The following is a 20,967-nucleotide window of genomic DNA, read 5'->3' as shown; positions in this document are numbered from 1 at the left end:
TGATGTATCAATAGACGAAGATGGGAAAAAGGATCAAGCTCAACACCCTGAAAGGACAAATGAGGAACAAGAACAATCAAGCTATGAGGTAGGGTGTGAAGAAAATACTACACCTGTGGATGAAAAACAACCCTCAACTGCTGCACATGAGGAAAAGCATGCAATTGAAGAGCTAGAGAAAAATGCTGATGCAGCAGTTGAGACTGCTCAAAAGCTGAACACAAACAAAGAGTTCCATGATACAGTGTTAAATGCGGACACAGAAAAAGCACCAAGTACAGTTGAAGAGATGCAGATTGAAGAAAAAATGCCCCAAAGCTTAAGTCATGTCTCAGAAGGAGAGATTGAATTTCCTCCAGATGCTTCCAATGCCTTAGAAGAAGAAATTGCATCAATAGAAAATGATGAGGCACAGAAGTTGAGGGTGATGGTGGATATCTCAGGTGAGCCAAAGCAACAAGTCCGTGAGGTAGGGTCGGATCTAGCATCTACAGCACCTACAGATAAACAACAAGCATCCGCTGATGTACATGAGGAAGAGGATGAAGTACACATGCTTGAAGAGACAGGTGAAGCAATTGATGGGCAAAAGGATCACCTACAAAAGTTTGAGGTGGCAGATATTGCAGTCGAGCCAACACAAGGTTATGCAAAAGAGTGTGAAGAAGTTTCTGATGCCCTGCAGGATGAAATCCCTGATGTGCTAGCCCCATCAGCACCCATAAATGAACAGCAAGCACCAATGGCTTTACATGAGGAAGACAATGAAGTCCAGAGGCTAGAAGAGACAGAAGTGACCATTCTTCTACGTGATAGAACTGATGGAGGGCCCAAGCTTGACATTACAGATGTGCCAGTGGATGTAACCCAGCAAAAGAATGAAGTGCAAGAGTTTGGAGGGACAGATGTGGAGCCACAAAAAACAGGCCCAGAGCTAGAGTGTGAACAAAACCCTACCATGCATCTCGAGGAAGAAGTGCCATTACATGATCAGGATGACCAAAAGCATGAACTTCAACAGCTGGAGGAGGCTGTTCCCCCAATTGAGATCAAGCATCAGCGTATCACAAATGAAGAGTTCTGTGACACAGCAAATGAACAGAGTCAGGAGTTAGCTTGTGAACAGCTCATTACATCTAACCCCCCAGAAGAAGAGCCAACGAACGATAAAGAGCCTTGGGAGGAGGTGCAGCAGCTGGAGCCGATGGATGTAGCAGTTAAGGTTAATCAAGAAATCCACGAGGTAGATGAAGTCCAGAAGCTTGAAGCAACAGGTGTAACAACTGATACAGATGAGCAAAAGCATGAACTGCAGGGGACTCATGCAGAAGGATCAAGCCCTGCACATAAACAGCAGGGGATTGAAGTTATAGACACAAATGACATTGCACTTCCTGCAGATGAACAAGAAGCATCCCTGGGTGTAGAAGAGCACAAGGATGAAGCCCAAGAGCCACACGTCCCTGTAGGCTCTGTAGTTCAAGAGCAAGCATCACTTGATGTGGATGAAGAAAAGGATGGTGTGCAAAAGCTTAAGGTCGAAGATGTTCCATGTCATGTAGATGATGGAGTGCTGCAGGTTGATGTTACAGGTGTATCAATAAACGAAGATGACCAAAAGGATCAACCTCGAGAGCCTAAAGGGACAGATGTAGAGCAAGAACAATCAAGATATGACCTAGGGTGTGAAGAAAATACTACTGAACCTGTGGATGAAGAACAACCCTCAAGTGCTGCACATGAGAAGAAGCATGAAATGGAAGAGACAGAACAAGCATCAAGAATAGTTGAAGAGATGCAGATGGAAGAAAAAACGTCCATAAGCTTTACTCATGTCTCACAAGGAGAGATTGAATTTCCTCCAGATGCATCCAATGCCCTCGAAGAAGAAATTGCATCAAAAGAGGATGATAAGGCACAGAGGTTAAATGTGATGGTGGATATCCCAGGTGAGCCAAAACAAGAAGTCCATGAGGTGGGGTCCGAGCTAGCATCTACAGAACCTATAGATAAACAGCAAGCATCAGCTCATGAACATGAGGATGAGCATGAAATCCACATGCTTGAAGAGACAGGTGCAACCATTGATCTGCAGAAGGATGACCTACAAAAGCATAAGGTGGCAGCTGTTGCAGTTGAGCCACAACAAGTTCAAGCATTAGGGTGTGAAGAAGCTTATGCCCCAGTTTTCAATGAAATCCGTGATGTGCAAGGCCCACCACCACCCATAAATGAACAGCAATCACCAACGGATGTACGTGAGGAAGAAGATAAGGTCCAGAGGCTAGAAGAGACAGAGGTGATCAATCTTCAACTTGAAAAAAATGGAGCACCCGAGCTTGAGGTTACAGATGTACCTTTGGATGTAACCCAGCAAAAGAATGAAGTGCAAATGCTTGAAGGGACAGATGTGGAGCCAGAAGAAACCGGCCCAGGGCTAGAGTGTGAACAGAACCCTACCATGCATGTCCAGGAAGAAGTGCCATCAAATGACCAAGATGACCAAAAACATGAAGTGCAACAGCTGCAGGAAGCTCATGCAGCAGTTGAGACCAAGCATCAGCTTGTCACAAACGAAGACTTCTGTGACACAGAAAATCAACAGAGTCTTGAGTTAGCCTGTGAACAGATCATTACATATAACGCCCCAGAAAATCAACAGAGCAGTGAGTTAGCCTGTGAACAGATCATTACATATAACCCCCCAGAAGAAGGGCAAACAACAATGAAAGATCAAGTGCCTCAGGATGAGGTGCAGGAACTGGACCTGATAGATGCAGCGGTTGAGCTAAACCAAGAAAGCCACGAGGTAGAATCTGAGAAAGTCCCTACTGCATCTATAGATGAAGAGCAACCATCAATTGACATACACGAGGGAAATGAAGTCCAGGAGCTTGAAGCAACAGGTGTAGTAACTGATACAGACGTGCAAAAACATCAACTGCAAGGGCTTGAGATTACAGACACAGATGACATTGAACTTTGTGCAGAAGAATCAATCCCTATGCATAAACATCAGGGGCTTGAAGTTACAGACACAAATGACATTGCACTTCCTGCAGAAGGATCACACCCTGCAGATGAACAACAAGTATCCCTGGGTGTAGAAGAGCACAAGGATGAAGCCCAAAAGCCACACACCCCTGTAGGCTCTGTAGTTCAAGAGCAAGCATCAGTTCATGTGGATGAAGAGAAGGATGGTATGCAAGAGCTTAAGGTCATAGATGTTCCATGTCATGTACATAATGGAGTGCCACATCTTGATGTTACAGATTTATCAATAGACGAAGATGAGCAAAAGGATCAAGCTCAAAAGCCTAAAGGGACAGATGTACAACAAGAATCAAGCTATGAGCTAGGGTGTGAAGAAAATACTACTGCACCTGTGGATGAAGAACAACCCTCAAGTGCTGCACATGAGAAGCGTGAAATGGAAGAGCTAGAGAAGACCACTGGTGCAGCAATTGAGACTGATCAACAGCCGAACACAAAGGAAGAGTTCCATGACACAGTGGCAAATGCAAACACAGAACAAGCATCAGGTATAGCTGAAGAGATGCAGATTGAAGAAAAAATGCCCCAAAGCTTTCATCATGTCTCACAAGGAGAGATTGAAATTCCTCCAGATGCATCCAATGCCCTAGAAGAAGAAATTGCATCAAGAGAAGATTATAAGGCACAGAGGTTGAAGGCGATGGTGCATATCTCAGGTGAGCCAAAACAAGAAGTCCATGACGTGGGGTCGGAGCTGCCATCTACAGAACCTATAGATAAACAGCAAGCATCAGCTGATGAACATGAGGATGATGATAAAATCCACCTACTTGAACAGACAGGTGCAATAATTGATGGGCAGAAGGATGACCTACAAAAGCATGAGGTGGCAGATGTTGCAGTTGAGCCACAACAAGGTCAAGCATTAGAGTGTGAAGAAGTTTCTGCTGCCCCCCTCAATGAAATCCCTGATGTGCTAGCCTCAACAGCACCCATACATGAACAGCAAGCACCATCAGATGTACATGAGGAAGAAGATAAGGTCCAGAGGCTAGAAGAATCAGAGGTGACCAATCTTCAACTTGATAAAACTGGAGCGCCCGAGCTGGAGGTTAGAGATGCACCTTTGGATGTAACCGAGCAAAAGAATGAAGTGCAAGAGCTTGAAGAGACAGATGTGGAGCCAGAAGAAACAGGCCCAGGGCTAGAGTGTGAACAGAACCCTACCATGCATGTCAAGGAAGAAGTGCCATCAAACGACCAAGATGACCAAAAGCATGAAGTGCCGCAGCTGGAGGATGCTCAAACAGCAGTTGAGACCAAGTATCAGCTTGTCACAAATATAGAGTTCTGTGACACAGCAAATGAACAAAGTCATGAGTTAGCATGTGCACAGTTCATTCCATTAAACCCCCCAGAAGAAGAGCAAACAACAATGAATGATCAAGAGCCTCGGCATGAGGTGCAGGAGCTGGACCTGATCGATGTAGCGATTGAGCTAAACCAAGAAATCCACGAGGTAGAATCTGAGAAAGTCCCTACTGCATTTATAGATGAAGAGCAACCATCAATTGATGTATACGAGGAAAATGAAGTCCAGGACCTTGAAGTAACAGGTGTAACAACTGATACAGGCGAGCAAAAACATGAACTGCAGGGAGTTGAGATTCAAGTCACAGATAACATTGAACTACGTGCAGAAGAATCAATCCCTGCACATGAACAACAGGGGCTTGAAGTTACAATCACAAACGACATTGCACTTCCTGCAGAAAAATCAAGCCCTGCAGATGAACAAGAAGTATCTCTGAGTGTAGAGGATGAAGCCCAAGAGCCACACATCCTTGTAGACTCTGTAGTTCAAGAGCAAGCAGCAGTTCATGTGGAGCAGCTTGATGTTACAGATGTATCAATAGACGAAGGTGACCAAAAGGATCTAGCTCAAAAGCCTAAAGGGACAGATGAAGAGCAAGAGCAAGAGCAATCAAGCTATGAGCTAGGGTGTGAAGAATATACTACTGCACCTGTGGATGAAGAACAACCCTCAAGTGCTGCACATGAGGAAAAGCGTGAAATGGAAGAGCTAGAGAAGAACACTGATGCAGCTGTTGAGACTGATCAACAGCTAAACACAAAGGAAGAGTTCCATGACACACTGGCAAATGAAGACACAGAACAAGTGTCAAGTATAGCTGTAGAGATGCAGATTGAAGAAAAAATGCCCCAAAGCTTTAGTCATGTCTCACAAGGAGAGATTGAATTTCCCCCAGATGCATCAAATGCCCAAGAAGAAGAAATTGCATCAATAGAGGATGATAAGGCACAGAGGTTGAAGGTTGAAGGTGAGCCAAAACAAGAAGTCCATGAGGTGGGGTCGGAGCTAGCATCTACAGCACCTATAGATAAACAGCAAGCATCAGCTGATCAACATGAGGAAGACGATGAAATCCACATGCTTGAAGAGACAGGTACAACAGTTGATGGGAAGAAGGATGACCTACCAAAGCATGAGGTGGCAGATGTTAGAGTTGAGCCACAACAAGGTCAAGCATTAGAGTGTGAAGAAGTTTCTGCTGCCCCCCTCAGAGAAATCCCTGATGTGCTAGCCCCAACAGCACCCATAAATGAACAGCAAGCACCAACAGATGTACATGAGGAAGAAGATGAAGTCCAGAGGCTAGAAGAGACAGAGCTGACCAATCTTCAACTTGATAAAATTGGAACACCCGAGCTAGAGGTTACAGATGTAGCAGTGAACGTAACCCAGCAAACGAATGAAGTGCAAGAGCTTGCAGGGACTGATGTGGAGCCAACAGAAACAGGCCCAGGGCTAGACTGTGAACAGAACTCTACCATGAATGTCGAGGAAGAAGTGCAATCAAATGACCAAGATGACCATAAGCATGAAGTTCAACAGCTGGATGAGGCTTATGCTGCAGCTGAGACCAAAAATCAGCTTGTGACAAATAAAGAGTTATGTGATACAGCAATTGAACAGAGTCGTGAGTTGGCCTATGAACAGTTCATTGCCTCTAATCCCCCAGAAGAAGAGCAAACAACAATGAATGATCAAGAGCCTCGGCATGTGGTACAGGAGCTGGACCTGATAGATGTAACGGGCCAGCTAAACCAAGAAAGCCACGGGGTAGAATATGCGCAAGTCCCTACTGCATCTATAGATGAAGAGCAACCATTGATTGATATACACAAGGAAAATGGAGTCCAGGACCTTGAAATAACAGGTGTAACAACTTACGCAGAGGAGCAAGAACATGGACTGCAGGGGCTTGAGATTTCAGACACAGATGACATTGAACTTCGTGTAGAAGAATCAAGCCCTGCACATAAACACCAGGGGCTTGAAGTTACAAACACAAATGACATTGCACTTCCTGCGGAAAAATCAAGCCCTGTAAATGAACAGCAAGCGTTCCTGGGTGTAGAAGAGCATAAGGATGAAGCCCAAGAGCCACACGTCTCTGTAGACTCTGTAGTTCAAGAGCAAGCATCACTTGATGTGGATGAAGAAAAGGATGATGTGCAAAAGCTTAAGGACATAGATGTTCCATGTCATGTAGATGGAGTGCCGCAGCTTGATGTTACAGATGTACCAATAGACAAAGATGAGCGAAAGGATCATGCTAAAGCACCTAAAGAGACAGATGTAGAGCACGAACAATCAAGCCATGAGCTAGGGTGCGAAGAAAATACTACTGAACCTGTGGATGAAGAACCACCCTCTAGTGCTGCAGATGAGGAGAAGCGTGAATTGGAAGGCCTAAAGAACACCACTGATGCAGCAGTTGAGACTGATCAAGAGCTGAACACAAAGGAAGAGTTCCGTGACACAGTTGCAAATGCATACACAGAACAAGCAGCAGAAGAGATGCAGATAGAAGAAAAAATGCCCCAAAGCCTTATTCATGTCTCAGAAGGAGAGAATGAATTTCCTCCAGATGCATCCAATTCCCTAGAAGAAGAAATTGCATCAATAGAGGATGATAAGGCACAGAGGTTGAAGATTATGGTGGATATCTCAGGTGAGCCAAAACAAGAAGTCCATGACGTGGGGTCGGAGCTGCCATCTACAGAACCTATAGATAAACAGCAAGCATCAGCTGATGAACATGAGGATGATGATAAAATCCACCTACTTGAACAGACAAGTGCAACAACTGATGGGCAGAAGGATGACCTACAAAAGCATGAGGTGGCAGATGTTGCAGTTGAGCCACAACAAGGTCGGGCATTAGAGTGTGAAAAAGTTTCTGCTGCCCCCCTCAATGAAATCCCTGATGTGCTAGCCCCAACAGCACTCATAACTGAACAGCAAGCACCAACGGATGTACATGAGGAAGAGGAAAAAGTCCCGAGGCTAGAAGAGACAGAGGCGACCAATCTTCAACTTGATAAAATTGGAGCACCAGAACCTGAGGTTACAAATGTACCACTGCATGTAACCGAGCAAAAGAATGAAGTGCAAGAGCTTGAAGGGACAGATGTGGAGCCAGAAGAAACAAGCCCAGGGCTAGAGTGTGAACAGAATCCTACCATGCATGTCGACGAAGAAGTGCCATCAAATGACCAAGATGACCAAAAGCATGAAGTGCAGCAGCTGGAGGAGGCTCATGTAGCAGTTGAGACCAAGCATCAGCTTGTCACAAATATAGAGTTCTGTGACACAGCAAATGAACAGAGTCGTGAGTTAGCCTGTGAACAGTTCATTACATCTAACCCCCCAGAAGAAAAGAAAACAACAATGAATGATCAAGTGCCTTGGGATGAGGTGCAGGAGCTGGACCTGATAGATGCAGCGGTTGCGCTAAACCAAGAAAGCCACGATGTAGAATCTGAGAAAATCCCTACTGCATCTATAGATGAAGAGCAACCATCAATTGATGTACACGAGGAAAATGAAGTCCACAAGCCTCAAGCAAAAAGTGTAACAACTGATACAGACGAGCAAAAACATCAACTGCAGGGGCTTCAGATTACAGACAAACTTCGTGCAGAAGAAACAAGCCCTGCACATAAACAGAACAGGCTTGAAGTTACAGACACACACAACATTGCATGTCCTGCAGAAGAATCAAGCCCTGCAGATGAACAACAAGCATCGCTGGGTGTAGAAGAGCATACGGATGAAGCCCAAGATCCACACGTTCCTGTAGACTCTGTAGTTCAAGAGCAAGCATCAGTTGATGCGGATGAAGAAAAGGACGGTGTGCAAGAGCTTAACATAGATATTCCATGTCATGTGGATGATGGATTGCCGCTGCATGATGTTACAGATGTATCCATAGACGAAGATGAGCAAAAGGATCTAGCTCAAGAGCCTAAAGGGACAGATGTAGATCAAGAGCAATCAAGCTATGAGCTGGGGTGTCAAGAAAATACTACTGCACCTGTGGATGAAGAACAACCCTCAAGTGCTGCACATCATGATGAGAAGCGTGAAAGTGAAGAGCTAGAGAAGACCGCTGATGCAGCAGTTGAGACTGAACAACAGCTGAACACAAACAAAGAGTTCCATGACACAGTTGCAAATGCGTACACAGAACAAGCAGTAGAAGAGATTGAAGAAAAAATGCCCCAAAGCTTTAGTCATGTCTCAGAAGGAGAGATTGAATTTCCTGCAGATGCATCCAATACCCTAGAAGAAGAAATTGCATCAATACAGAGTGATGAGGCACAGAAGTTGAGGGTGATGGCGGATATCTCAGGTGAGCCAAAACAACAAGTCTGGGAGGTAGGGTTGGAGATAGCATCAATAGCACCTATAGAAGAACAGCAAGCATCAGCTGATATACACGAGGAAGAGGATGAAATCCACATGCTTAAAGAGATAGGTGCAGCATTTCATGGACAGAAGGATGAACTTCAAAAGCTTGAGGTGGCAGACGTTGCAGTTGAGCCACAACAGGGTCATGCAATAGACTGTGAAGAAGTTGAAGAAGTTTCACCTGCCCCTATGGATGAAATCCATGAGGTGCTAGTCCTAACAGCCCCCATGAAGAAACCACAAGCATCAACAGATGCAAATGAGGAAGAGGACGAAGTCCAGACACTGGAAGAGACAGGTGCAGAGCTCGAATGTGAAAAAAACCCTACCACACCTGTGGATGAAGAAGTGGCATCCATTGATGCAGATAACCAGAAGGAAGGTGTGCAAGAGATAGAGGTGATCAATCTTCCACTTGTTAAAATTTATGGAGTGCCCGAGCTTGATGTTAGAGATGTACCAGTGCATGTGAGCGAGCAAAAGAACGGAGTGCAGGAGCTTGAAGGGACAGATGTGAAGCCAGAAGAAACAGGCCCAGAGCTAGAGTGTGAACAAAACCCTACCGTGCCTGTTAAGGAAGAAGTAATATCAAATCAACAGGATGACCAAAAGCATGAAGTTCAACAGCTGGAGAAGGCTGATGCTGAAGTTGACATCAAGCATCAGCTTGTCACAAACAAAGAGTTATGTAACATAGCAAATGAACTGAGTCGTGAGTTAGCCTGTGAACTGTTCATTACATCTAACCCCCTAGAAGAAGGGCAAACATCAATGAATGATCAAAAGCCTCGGGATGACATGCAGGAGCTGGAAACCATAGATGTAGCGGTTGAGCTAAACCAAGAATGCCAGGAAGTAGAATCTGAGAGACCCCCTACTGCATCTATAGATGAAGAGCAATCATCAATTGATGTACACGAGGAAAATGAGGAAGTCCAGGAGCTTGAAGCAACAGCTGTAACAACTGATACAGATGAGCAGAAACATGAACTGCAGGGGCTTGAGACTACAGACACAGAAGACATTGAACATCGTCCAGAAATATCAAACCCTGCAGTTAAACGGCAGGGGATTGAAGTTTCAGACCCAAACAACATTGAACTTCCTGCAGAAGAATCACACCCTGCAGATAAACAAGAAGCGTCCCTGGATGTCGAAGAGCATAAGGATGAAACACAAAAGCCAGAGGTCTCTGGAGAGTCTGTAGTTCAAGAGCAAACATCAATTGATTTGGATGAACAAAAGGATGGTGTGAAAGAGCTTAAGGTCACAAATATTCAATGTCATGTAGATGACAAACAGCCTCAGCTTGATGTTACAGATGTATCAATAGACGAAGATGAGAAAGAGGATCAAGCTCAAGAGCCTAAAGGGATAGAAATGAAGCAAGAACACTCAAGCTATGAGAAGGGATGTGAAGAAAATATTACTGCACCTGTGGATGAAGAACAACCCTTGAATGCCGCACATGAGGAAAAGCATGAAATTGAAGAGCTAGAGACCACTGATGCAGCAGTTGAGACTGATCAACAGCTGAACACAAACAAAAAGTTCCAAGAAACAGTGGCAAATGCGAATACAGAACAAGCACCAAGTATAGGTGAAGAGATGCACATTGAAGAAAAAATGCCAGAAAGCTTCGGTCCTGTCTCAGAAAGAGAGATTGAATTTCCTGCAGATGCATCCAATGCCCTAGAAGAAGAAATTACATCGATACAGGATGATGAGGCACAGGAGTTGAAGGTGATGGTAGATATCTCAGGTGAGCCAAAATGGGAAGTCCACGAAGTGGAGATGGAGCTAGCCTCTACAGCACCTACAGAAAAACAGCAAGCACCAGCTGGTGTACACAAGGAAGAGGATGAAGTCCACATGCTTGAAGAGACAGGTGCAGCATTTGATTGGAATAAGGATGAACCACAAAAGTTTGAGATGTCAGATGTTGCAGTTGAGCCACAACAAGGTCATGCAATAGACTGTGAAGAAGTTTCAGCCGCCCCTCTAGATGAAATCCATGAGGTGCTAGCCCCAACAGCACCCATAAATGAAGAGCAAGCATCAACAGATGTACACGAGAAAGAGGATGAACTCCAGATGCTAGAAGAGACAGGTGCAGAGCTCGAATGTGAACAAAATGCTACCATGCCTCGGGATGATGAAGTGGCATCAATTGAGCTAGAGGTGGCCAATCTTCCAGAGTGTGAACAAAACACTACCATGCCTGTCGAGGAAGAAGTGCCGTCCAATGATCAGGATGATCAAAAGCATGAAGTTAAACAGCTGGAGAAGGTTGATGCCGCAGTTGAGGCCAAGCATCAGCTTGTCACAAATGAAGAGTTCTGTGATAGAGCAAATGAGCAGTGTCCTGAGTTAACCTGCGAACAGTGCATGACATACAACTCTCCAGAAGAAAAGCAAAGATCGATGATAGATCAAGAGCCTCAAGATGAGGTGCAGCAGCTGGACCTGATAGATGTAGCAGTTGAGCTGAACAAAGAAAGCCACAATGTAGAATCTGAGCAAGTCCCTACTGCATCTATAGATGAAGAGCAATCATCAATTGATGTACACGAGGAAAATGATGAAGTCCAGGAGCTTGAAGCAACAGGTGTAATATTTGATACAGACAAGCAAAAACATGAACTGCAGGGGCTTGAGATTACAGACACAGATCACATAGAACTTCACACAGAAGAATCAAGCCTTGCAGATAAACAGCAGGGGCTTGAGGTTATAAATATAGCTGATATTCAACTTCCTGCAGAAGAATCGAGCCCTGCAGATGAACAACCAGGATCCCTGGATGTAGAACAGCATAAGGATGAAGCACAAGAGCCAGAGGTCCCTGTAGACTCTGTAGTTCAAGAGCAAGTATCAATTGTTGTGGATGAGGAAAAGGATGGTTTGCAAGAGCTTGACATGACAGATGTTCCCTGTCATGCAGATGATGGAGTCTCTCAGCTTGATGTTACAAAGGTATCACTCGAGGAAGATGAGCAAAAGGATCAAGCTCAACACCGTGAAGGGACAGACGTGGAGCAAGAACAATCAAGCTATGAGCTAGGGTGTGAAGAAAATATTACTGCACCTATGGATGAAGAACAACTCTCAAAAGCCACACATGAGGAGAAGCTTGACATTGAAGAGCTAGAGAAGACCACTGATGCAGGAGCTGAGACTAAACAACAGCTGAAAACAAATGAAGAGTTTCATGACCTAGTGGCAAATGAGGACACAGAACAAGCACAAACAAATATAGGTCAACAGATACAGGATGAAAACAAAATGCCAGAGATTAAATTTCCTGCAGATGCATTTAATTCCCAAGAAAAAGAAATTGCATCAATAGAGGATGATGACGCACAGGAGTTGAGGGTGATGATGGATATCTCAGGTGAGCCAAAACAAGTAGTCCATGAGGTGGAGTCAGAGCTAGCCCCTACAGCACCTATAGATAAACAGCAAGCATCATCTAATGTACATGAGAAAGAGGATGAAGTCCACAAGCTCGAAGAGACAGTTTCAGCATGTGATGGGCAGAAGGATGAACAACAAAAGCTTCAGGTGGCAGATGTTGCAATCAACCCACAACAAGGTCAAGCAATACAGTGTGAAGAAGTTTCAGTCACCGCTGTGGATGAAATCCATCAGGTGCTAGGGCCTACAGCACCCATAGATGAACAGCAAGCATCGACAGATATAGATGACAAAGAGGAAGAAGTCCAGATGCTAGAAGACACGGGTGCAACATTTCTTGGGCAGAAGGATAATCTTCCAGAGCTTGAGGTGGCCGATGCTACAGTTAAGCCACAACAAGGTGATGTGATCACGAGTGACAAATATTCAGAGCAACAGTCAACTCATCTAGATGAGCAAAGGAATGAGATTGAGGGGCTGGAAATCAACACAATACAAGAAGAGACTAATAGTGGCATCTCACATTACAAAGAAAAAATGAAACAGAGCCATAGTAAAATCTCAACAGAAGCTGGCATGCAGATTTCTACAGAGATACCAATCCCTGCAAAAGAAGAGCCAGCACCCTTGCATGTCGAAGAGCATAACGATGAAATGCAAGAGCAAGAGGTGACAGTTGTACCAAAAGAGGAGTGTATTGATATAGAATCTGAACAAGTCCCTGCAGTCCCTACAGATGAAGAGCGGGATGAGCAGAAGGAAGGTGCCACAGAGCTTCTGAAGGTGACAGATGGACCACCACTTGTAGATGAGCACAAGGATGGAGTACGGGAGGTTGAATTTACAAATGAACTCATTGATGTAAATGAGCGCCATGATCAAGAGCAAGATGTGGAAGTGACAGATGCAGGACCAGAACATACAGGCCATGAGATAGAGTATGACAAGTCCCTACCGCACCTGTAAACGAGGCCACTGTAAATGAAGAATGGCCCACAATTCCAGATGATAAGCCAAAGCATGGCATCGAAGAGCAAGGGGAGATGGATTCAGCAGGTGAGAAAAACACAAACGAAGAGTTCTATCGCACAGCAACAAATGAGGAGCTGCAGTTGGAGGGGGCAAAACAGGAAGAGTGCGTAATGGAACAGTCCAAACTGGAACAGGAACTGCCCCAATGGCCACATGAAATGCCACAGCAAGCCACCCTTGAAGTGCCCACAGGAACTTCTACGCTTGTATACCATGAGCAAGCATCACAAAATGGGGATGAGTTGAAGTTTGGCATTGAAGGGCTACAGATGACTGGCATTCCTAGGGATTCGCCCCCCAGAGGAGAGCAAGCATCACTAGATGCTGATGAGAAAAAGGATGAGGTGCAGGATCTAAATATGAAAGAAGTAGCAGAAGAAATCAACCAGGTAGAATCTGACCAAGTCCCTACAGCTCCTTTAGATGAAGAGCAAGCATTAACTGATGTACACAAGGAAAGGGGTGAAATTCATCGGTTAGATGCAACAGGAGCAGCAATTGATGTAGATGAGTTAAAGGAGATAGAGCATACGCATCAAGCGGCAGATGTATCAATAGCCATAGATGAGCACGAGGATGAAGTGCAGGAGCTTGAGGTGACAGATGTAATAGTGGAGCCACAACAAAAGGGCCATGAGATACAGTGTGAGACAGTTCAGGCAGCACCTGTACATGCAGAGCAATTGTCAAATGGTGTAGATGAAAAGAACGAAGTTGACACAACACAAGCAGAGAGCATGTCATGCATCTCTCAGCCTGAAGAAAAAAAATCTCATAGCCCTGGTGAAATCACAACTGGAGCTGACATGGAATTTTCTACAGAAGCATCAACATCTGCCAAAGAAGAGCATGTGTCAATGGGTTCAGAAGATGTCCAAGAACCAGAGGTAGCGGATGTAGAGATTGAGAAAAGCAAAGAGTTCCATGAGAGAATCTGAACAAGTGCCCTCATCTCTTATAAATGAAGAGAAAGCATCAATTGAAGAGGGTAAGCAGAAGTATGGCATCGAAGAGCAAGAGAAGAATGATGCAGCAGGTGAACAAAACACAAAGGAAGAGTTCCATGGCACAGCAGCAAATGAGGAGCTGCAGTTGGAGGGGACAAAACAGGAAGAGTGCATAACGGAACAGTCCAAACTGGAACAGGAACTTCCCCAATGGCCTCATCAGATGCCACAGCAAGCCACCCTTGAAGTGCCCACAGGAGCTTCCACACCTGCATACCATGAGCAAGCAACACAAGACGGGGATGAGCTGAAGTTTGAAATTGAAGGGGTACAGATGACTGGCGTTCCTAGAGATGTGCCCCCTGAAGGAGAGAAAACATCAATAGATGCTTGTGAGCAAAAAGATGAGCTGCAGGATCTAGAGGGGAAAGAAGCAGTAGAAGTAAACCACCAGGTGAAATCTGAGAAAGTCCCTACAGCACCTTTAGATGAAGAGCAGGCATCAACTGATGCACACAAAAAAGGGGGTGAAATTCATCCGCTAGGCGCAACAGGAGCATCAATTGATGTGGAAGAGTTGAAGGATAAGAACCATATGCCTAAAGTGGGACATGTATCAATAGCTGTAGATGGGCCCAAGGATGGCGTGCAGGAGCTTGAGGTGACAGATGTAATAGCAGAGCCACAACAGGAGGACCATGAGATAGAGTACGAGACAGTTCAAACAGCACCTGAAGATAAAGAGAAATTGTCAAATGTTGTAGATGAGAAGAAGGAAGTTGACGCAACACAAGCAGAGAGTATATGGGTCTCCTCTCAGCCTGAAGAAAAAATGTCCCATAGCCCTGGTGAAATCAGAACTGAAGCTGACATCCGAATTCTTACAGAAGTGTCAACCTCTGCAAAAGAAGAGCATCTGTCAATGGATGTAGAAGAAGTCCAAGAGCTAGAGATAATGGATGTAGCAATCGAGAAAAGCAAAGAGTTCCATGAGACAGGATCTGCACAAGCCCCCACATCCCCTATAAATGAAGAGCAATTATCAACTGAGGAGGGTGAGCTCAGGAGCTAGAAGTCGAGGCAAAGCAAGCACGGATTATGAGTCAGAACTTCCAGCAAGAAGAGAAAATGCCCCAAAGCCCTAGTCAAGTCTTGGAAAAATTTGACATCGAAGTTTCTCCAGAAGCATCAATCCCTACAAAAGAAGAGCCTGCCACAACTGATGTAGAGGACGATGAGTATAGCAGTTGAGCAGAGGTTACAGGGGTAGCAGTTGAGCCAGAAAAAGGGTGCCATGAGATGAATCCTGCAGCACCTATACATGAAAAGCGAGAGTACTCCAGCGAGGCACAAACGATTGCCTCAAAGGCAAAATGATTTTTGGGCACTGCACAAAGAAGCAGTACCGAATTATGTTAACGAGGAAGTAGCTGAAGTGTCAACAGGTCCAAAACATGAGCTTCCTTTAGGAATCTCTTGAACTGCTGATTATGTAGGAACCTGGGTATAAACCAACCAACTCGCATAGCCCACTAAACGTCAGCCCTGGGCAAAATTCAAATAACTCAAGAGGCCCAAAGAATCCAGAATAGAAAAGGCAAAATGCAATGTGCATACATCAAACAATGTCTGCATCAGCCAAAATGTATTGTGGCCTAATGAAAAGGTTGCAAACCTATCTGTGAAGGTAAAGCTGCAGCATGCACACACACACACACACATACGCATGGAGGAAAATCTTCTTCAGGCATCGTATAACTTGTTTTCTGGGAAATATGTGCAGCCCAAGCCTGTGAACAACCCCAACAGCACCAAAAGACCAGAAAGCTGGAGACATGGAGATGAGGCTTAGCAAAATAAGATGAGAGCAGAAAAATAAAATCCCATTAAGGTATGTACTCCAAATCTTCACCTCGAGAACTAACAATCAATGGGAAAAAGATAAAAGATAAAAGCATGCTGCAGTAAATGAAAAATTGGTTGACTGATGTATCTGGTTTAGCTGTAAAGACCAAGAGAATCTCAGACAGACACTACACGACCGAGTTACAACATAGAAAAGAGATGCACCAAGGTGATTCTGCAACAGCCACAATGTCTCGTGCAGCACCCAAAGCCACCACGTAAGTTCGATTGTGAGCGTGAAAATTACCTTACAGAACAAAAACCCAGGGACAACTACAAAGCACCTGAACTGAACTGTGAAATAAATGCTGCCCATAATCTAGCTAATGAACGTGGGTTTTTGCAGATACTGGAACCGTTTCAAGTATGCGTAATACATATGCACTGGACCCCTGCCCAGCAGATGAGGAAAAAGCAAGAAACTTGGTTTTAGCTTCCAGTTTAAGCCTTCTGCCTAGGTTCTGAGTGAGACTGCCAAACAAATCCAGGTCCAAATGAAGTTTTTTCCATGAAAAAACATATTTAAAGTTTTGAAGTTGGAAAGGTAGGAGTGCACAATAACTAACAATGCAATCCATTTCAACTTGCAGTGCCCAAAATCTCAAGACGAATCGAGAAGCGCCAATGCTCAAACATCAATACATTGGCATTACTTGGAAAAGCACCATAGAAGGCAGGACAAGCGACTGCACTCATGTCCGTAGCACCTCAACCATACAAGGTACATTTCGTGCACGAGGTCAGCAGGGATAATCTGTTAATTCAAGAGCATTAATTACTGAAAAGGAACCCAAATGCAGCTTGGACAAGTCCTTACACATAGCTTCACAAAACTTATACAAGCTTGCCTTTGAAACAGGTGGCAAGCATTGAAAAAAAGCATGACGGATCCCCCAACCATGAAACTTCATAAAGGGGTCAAAAGAATAACTGCTGCAATGAAACCCAAGGCAGCTAAATGCTTGATATTATATCTCCATCTGGTAGTGACATGTATAATTTGTGGAACTAACTTCTAATGCCAGAGAAGAATGAGATTAGAAAGGTGATTAACAGATATTGATATGCAGGAAGGATTCAATTGCAGCTTGGCAACAAAAGCCCATATACTGCAGGTTCCCAACCATTTCCTTTCAAGCCTCTGAGGGGCCCAAACATACAGGACGTAAAGATTCTAGAGCAAAATCTCTTTTCAGGCTGCACCTTGGAGTCACAAAGTGCAAAAAAAGCAAGCAACTATTTAAGGAGGAGACAAGCACCCAGTCTTCTTTGCAAATCATAGCGTCAGCATATGAATAACATGCTTATGTTCATGAAAACAGTTAAGGTGAATCATTGTACTATGGCACATTTCATTGGGTCGACAACAAGGTATATGGATATTTATGACATTCACAGTTTTTTTTCAGGTGAAAAAACATCACCGGAGAAGGCAGCCCTTCATGGACAAAGAGCTTGAGTAAACAGCATGAAAACCAGGTTAATTGTAGTCTTTTATAGGGACTGGAATCGTGAGTCAAGAAATTAAAAGCCAATCAAAGATTATCGTGAGTGCCTAATACTGCATGTTATGTTGCTTCAGTACTGCAGAGAGCAACAATAAGCCAAGGAATGTTGTCGTCCATGATAACTTTCTTATGTGCATTATCCAATGTTCTCATAGAGGTTTAAGAGTGGCCTGTAGCTGTGAGAATGCACTCTAAACCATATTTATTATTTTGCATGATAACTTTCCCATGTGCATTATCAGGCATCCAGCGTTTTCAAAGAAGTTTGAGTGCCTTGTAGCTGTGAATATGCAATTTGAATGTATAAACAACTTCTGCAACCTTGTGCTGTGTACAAAATGCTTTATGGTATCCTCATTCATTGTTACATGGATTTCTGTCAAAGCTTCATTTTTATTTTTTTCAGTAAAGCAACTGTGTGGAAAACATGGGACGTGAAACCTGTGCAAAAATGAAGATGCCTTCGAAAATTGTAAAATGTGCTATGCTGACTATAAACAACAAACAAAAATGTGAGCATGACCATAAGAAACATACTGCAGTATGGCTCGCATTGAAGAGTGAAACAGCAGAAACACACTCACACCTTTGAAAACCTACAATACACTTTATATTGCTGAGAGAATTACGAGTAGAGAGTAGTCTGCTGGTGAACAGAACAGCAATTCAGGCTGTGGTATCCACCCTTGAAACACACTCAAGACAGGGCTTAACTGAAATGATAGTCAGCCTGCAAAATTTAAGTGTCAGAGGTGTGCACAAGCAGTCAGCCAGCTTACCTGTGCTGGAAGTTAACCACTTGCTGAAAGTGTTCATGATCTAAAACAAATTTATTGGGTCTCCTGTGCCCAAGTATGCAATCCCCTAATACCCATTACATCACCTCCGTGTTTTACTCATCATCTTCCTCATCATTTGTAAAAAACCAATTCTTATTTTTTCCAAGAAAGAGACTTCTATTAAGTATGTAAGTGAAACAGTACAAAATAACGACTATAAGCTGGAAAACGGAAAGGAAAATCCTCATCCCAGAATATAGGGAGATCTCAACCAATCTGGGGCATTATGCTGCCAAGACAGTCCCTTGAGGGTCAAAGAGAAGAAAACATCATGATCCCACTCTCTCAAAAACAGGTTGCGTTTCACCTGTGCCGTCCAGATGGACTCTGTGTGCAGGCCCATGTGGCCATAAGAGCGTGAATGATATCATTCACATGTTGCATATACACTGAGCATCATATATATGAGTGCCCTCCAAACTTCAAAGCCTCTGTGCATCTGACTTTTCAAATCTGCCATGCTGTGATGCTGGCAATGATCTCCAAGGTGGTGTCAATGCTCTGTGAGGGTGGTGCATACTGTGACTAAGGAATATCCTGAAGTGCACCTCTCTGTGCCACACCTCCACGTACCAAAATGACATGATCAAAATCCCTGCCCTCAAAGAATATTTGTGGTCCAGACTAGGCCAGCCAAGTAATAGCACCCCAAGTGATATAAACTGGGACCTCCCCTTAATACGCCCAAGATCTGGGCTATAGGTACCCAAATCCTCAGTGCTGCTCTCGCCTCCCAATGTGGTCGAAGAGTGGGAGTCCTCTAGATCAGTCTAAGTACGAGAAGCCGAGCATTACCCACAGTGTGTAGTTGAAAAAAGGACAGTGTGTAGTTGAAAAAAGACAAGCTCTTCATGGGGTTGGCAACATCAATTCACTCCCACTCACCACGGGAAGTAAACTGTTGTGCACCCAAAATGTCAATCCCGACCTGGCATCCAAGATATCTGGCAATGCAGTCTCTCTCGATCTAAGTAAAGCTAACCTTTGCACCCCAATCAACTCTCTGAGAATTACTAACCCAGAATCCAACAAATTTGTGCCAATTTATGAGAGCCCCCGCTGCTAGACAAAATTCATCCAAGGCAGTCCAAAACAAGCACAAACATGAATAGGAGGCCTCCGGGAACATAGCAAAATCATCAGCCAGCTTAGAGTCCAAGAGCTCCTCCTTCCTGCACAAAGGCAACCTCAATCCAGAAACTCCATGAAGGAAGCGAAGAAAGATGCCTCGGTGACTGCATTCGTTGCACTAGTAATTTTACAATTGGTACCAGAACCAAAGCCAAAGGCTTACAATTGGTAATAGAGCTTAGGACTAGGAAATTTTTCTTTCTCAGCATTCCGTCTATGTTGGTAAGGAAGGAGCTCATTGAGTCATGAAATCAAACCCAGGTTTGGGGAGGGATTTATGTTAGTAGAAGCCTATGGTTTTTGCAAAATTCCCCTTTCAACATCATGTGTGTGTTGCCTACTTGTACGCGAACATCCTTAGGGTTTGGGAAGCGACAGTTTTAGGTATCTTGCTGATTTCAAGTTTTCTGGCGTTCCATTATGGCTTCGGAGGATTACTAATGTCTCATGTCACCATACCAAATGTGGGTTAAAAAAACATAACTTAGCTTGGGTGTAAACAAAGTGTCTCACAACATCCTACCTGATGTGTCTGGGCACTTTGATACCCTAGCTTCAATGATCTCTCAAAATCTTAGTAGAATATACACATAAACACCAAAGTGCAGGCCCAAGACTAAATATATATTTAATCTCTCACAAAATGGTAAGAGAAACTGTAGGAAAATTTATGCTGCAAAAAAAGTCACCATAAAATGTAGAAAAAATCACCATGCAACAAGAAAAATCACCGTAAACAAGGAATGCTGCTGAGTCTAGGTCTTGACAATTCAGTAGTTTATTTTGATCCAATTGAGAAATCAAATATCGTTGAAAAACTGACTGACATAATGCAAAGAGGCAAAAGGCTTAGAACGCCATAGCGCACTCACACGTGCAAAATGCCGCCATACCTTTGGTTTCATTCGGTTGTGCCTTATCACGAGTGCGGCCATAGCCCTAGTTTCAGCCGACGTTGTGCCACAGGCAGGGAGGGTGATTCTTCTGTAATCTGCTTGATAGAAAAAGGTGGCTGCCAACAACAAAAGAACTACTAAGTGCTTCTCACCCGTAAGCGGTCACGTGTGGCATGCCTGAGTGCCTCGTGATGTGGAACCCCGTGGGCGGCCGCCCGAGCGTTTGAACCCACCCTACTGGTGTTTGTACACTTATTATGGGCACTTGGAATGTCATAGTGTATCTTTGTGCTTACAGCAAGAAGAGGGAAAACTAATTTGGTCCTTGTTTTTTTCGTGGTGTTGAAATCAACTCGAACTTTTCCAAAGAAAAATGCTCCAAAATCGGAAGTGGTGTGGGTGCAGTACTAGGGTTTTTGGTTTCTTCTCTCTTTTTTTTTTGCACGAGAGAGGGTGCTAAATTTAGAATGCCATCAACATCCAATATGGGTGCAGGTAGATTCAAACCCAAAACCT

General features: G+C 44.1%; 2 protein-coding genes across 2 annotated transcripts; both read left to right on the top strand.

Moving 5' to 3' along the window:
* Positions 1-2: 2 nt before the first annotated feature.
* Positions 3-13,159, top strand: LOC147627618 (uncharacterized). Its single transcript, XM_086814526.1, has one exon. The coding sequence runs from the start codon at positions 290-292 to the stop codon at positions 13,157-13,159; it is 12,870 nt and encodes a 4,289-aa protein (XP_086670652.1). The 5' UTR covers positions 3-289.
* Positions 13,160-14,149: 990 nt separating this feature from the next.
* Positions 14,150-17,905, top strand: LOC147627617 (uncharacterized). Its single transcript, XM_086814527.1, has 7 exons — positions 14,150-15,859; positions 15,956-16,063; positions 16,175-16,295; positions 16,424-16,565; positions 16,668-16,798; positions 16,937-17,404; positions 17,487-17,905. Exon 1 carries the CDS (start codon positions 14,150-14,152, stop codon positions 15,242-15,244), a length of 1,095 nt encoding a protein of 364 aa, XP_086670653.1. The 3' UTR covers positions 15,245-15,859; positions 15,956-16,063; positions 16,175-16,295; positions 16,424-16,565; positions 16,668-16,798; positions 16,937-17,404; positions 17,487-17,905.
* The last annotated feature ends 3,062 nt before the right edge of the window (positions 17,906-20,967 follow it).

Source organism: Cibotium barometz, chromosome 20, assembly GCF_041138505.1.
Source record: "Cibotium barometz isolate CiBa-2024 chromosome 20, ASM4113850v1, whole genome shotgun sequence".
NCBI classification, from domain to species: Eukaryota; Viridiplantae; Streptophyta; class Polypodiopsida; order Cyatheales; family Cibotiaceae; genus Cibotium; species Cibotium barometz.
The sequence above is the reverse complement of the archived record's forward strand: the minus strand, read 5'-3'. Positions and strand labels throughout refer to the sequence as shown.

What these genes read in the sequence shown, in the direction of transcription:
- LOC147627618 (XM_086814526.1), top strand. Translation starts at nt 290, where the DNA reads ATGCAGATTGAAGAAAAAATGCCCCAAAGCTTAAGTCATGTCTCAGAA.
- LOC147627617 (XM_086814527.1), top strand. Translation starts at nt 14,150, where the DNA reads ATGAGAGAATCTGAACAAGTGCCCTCATCTCTTATAAATGAAGAGAAA.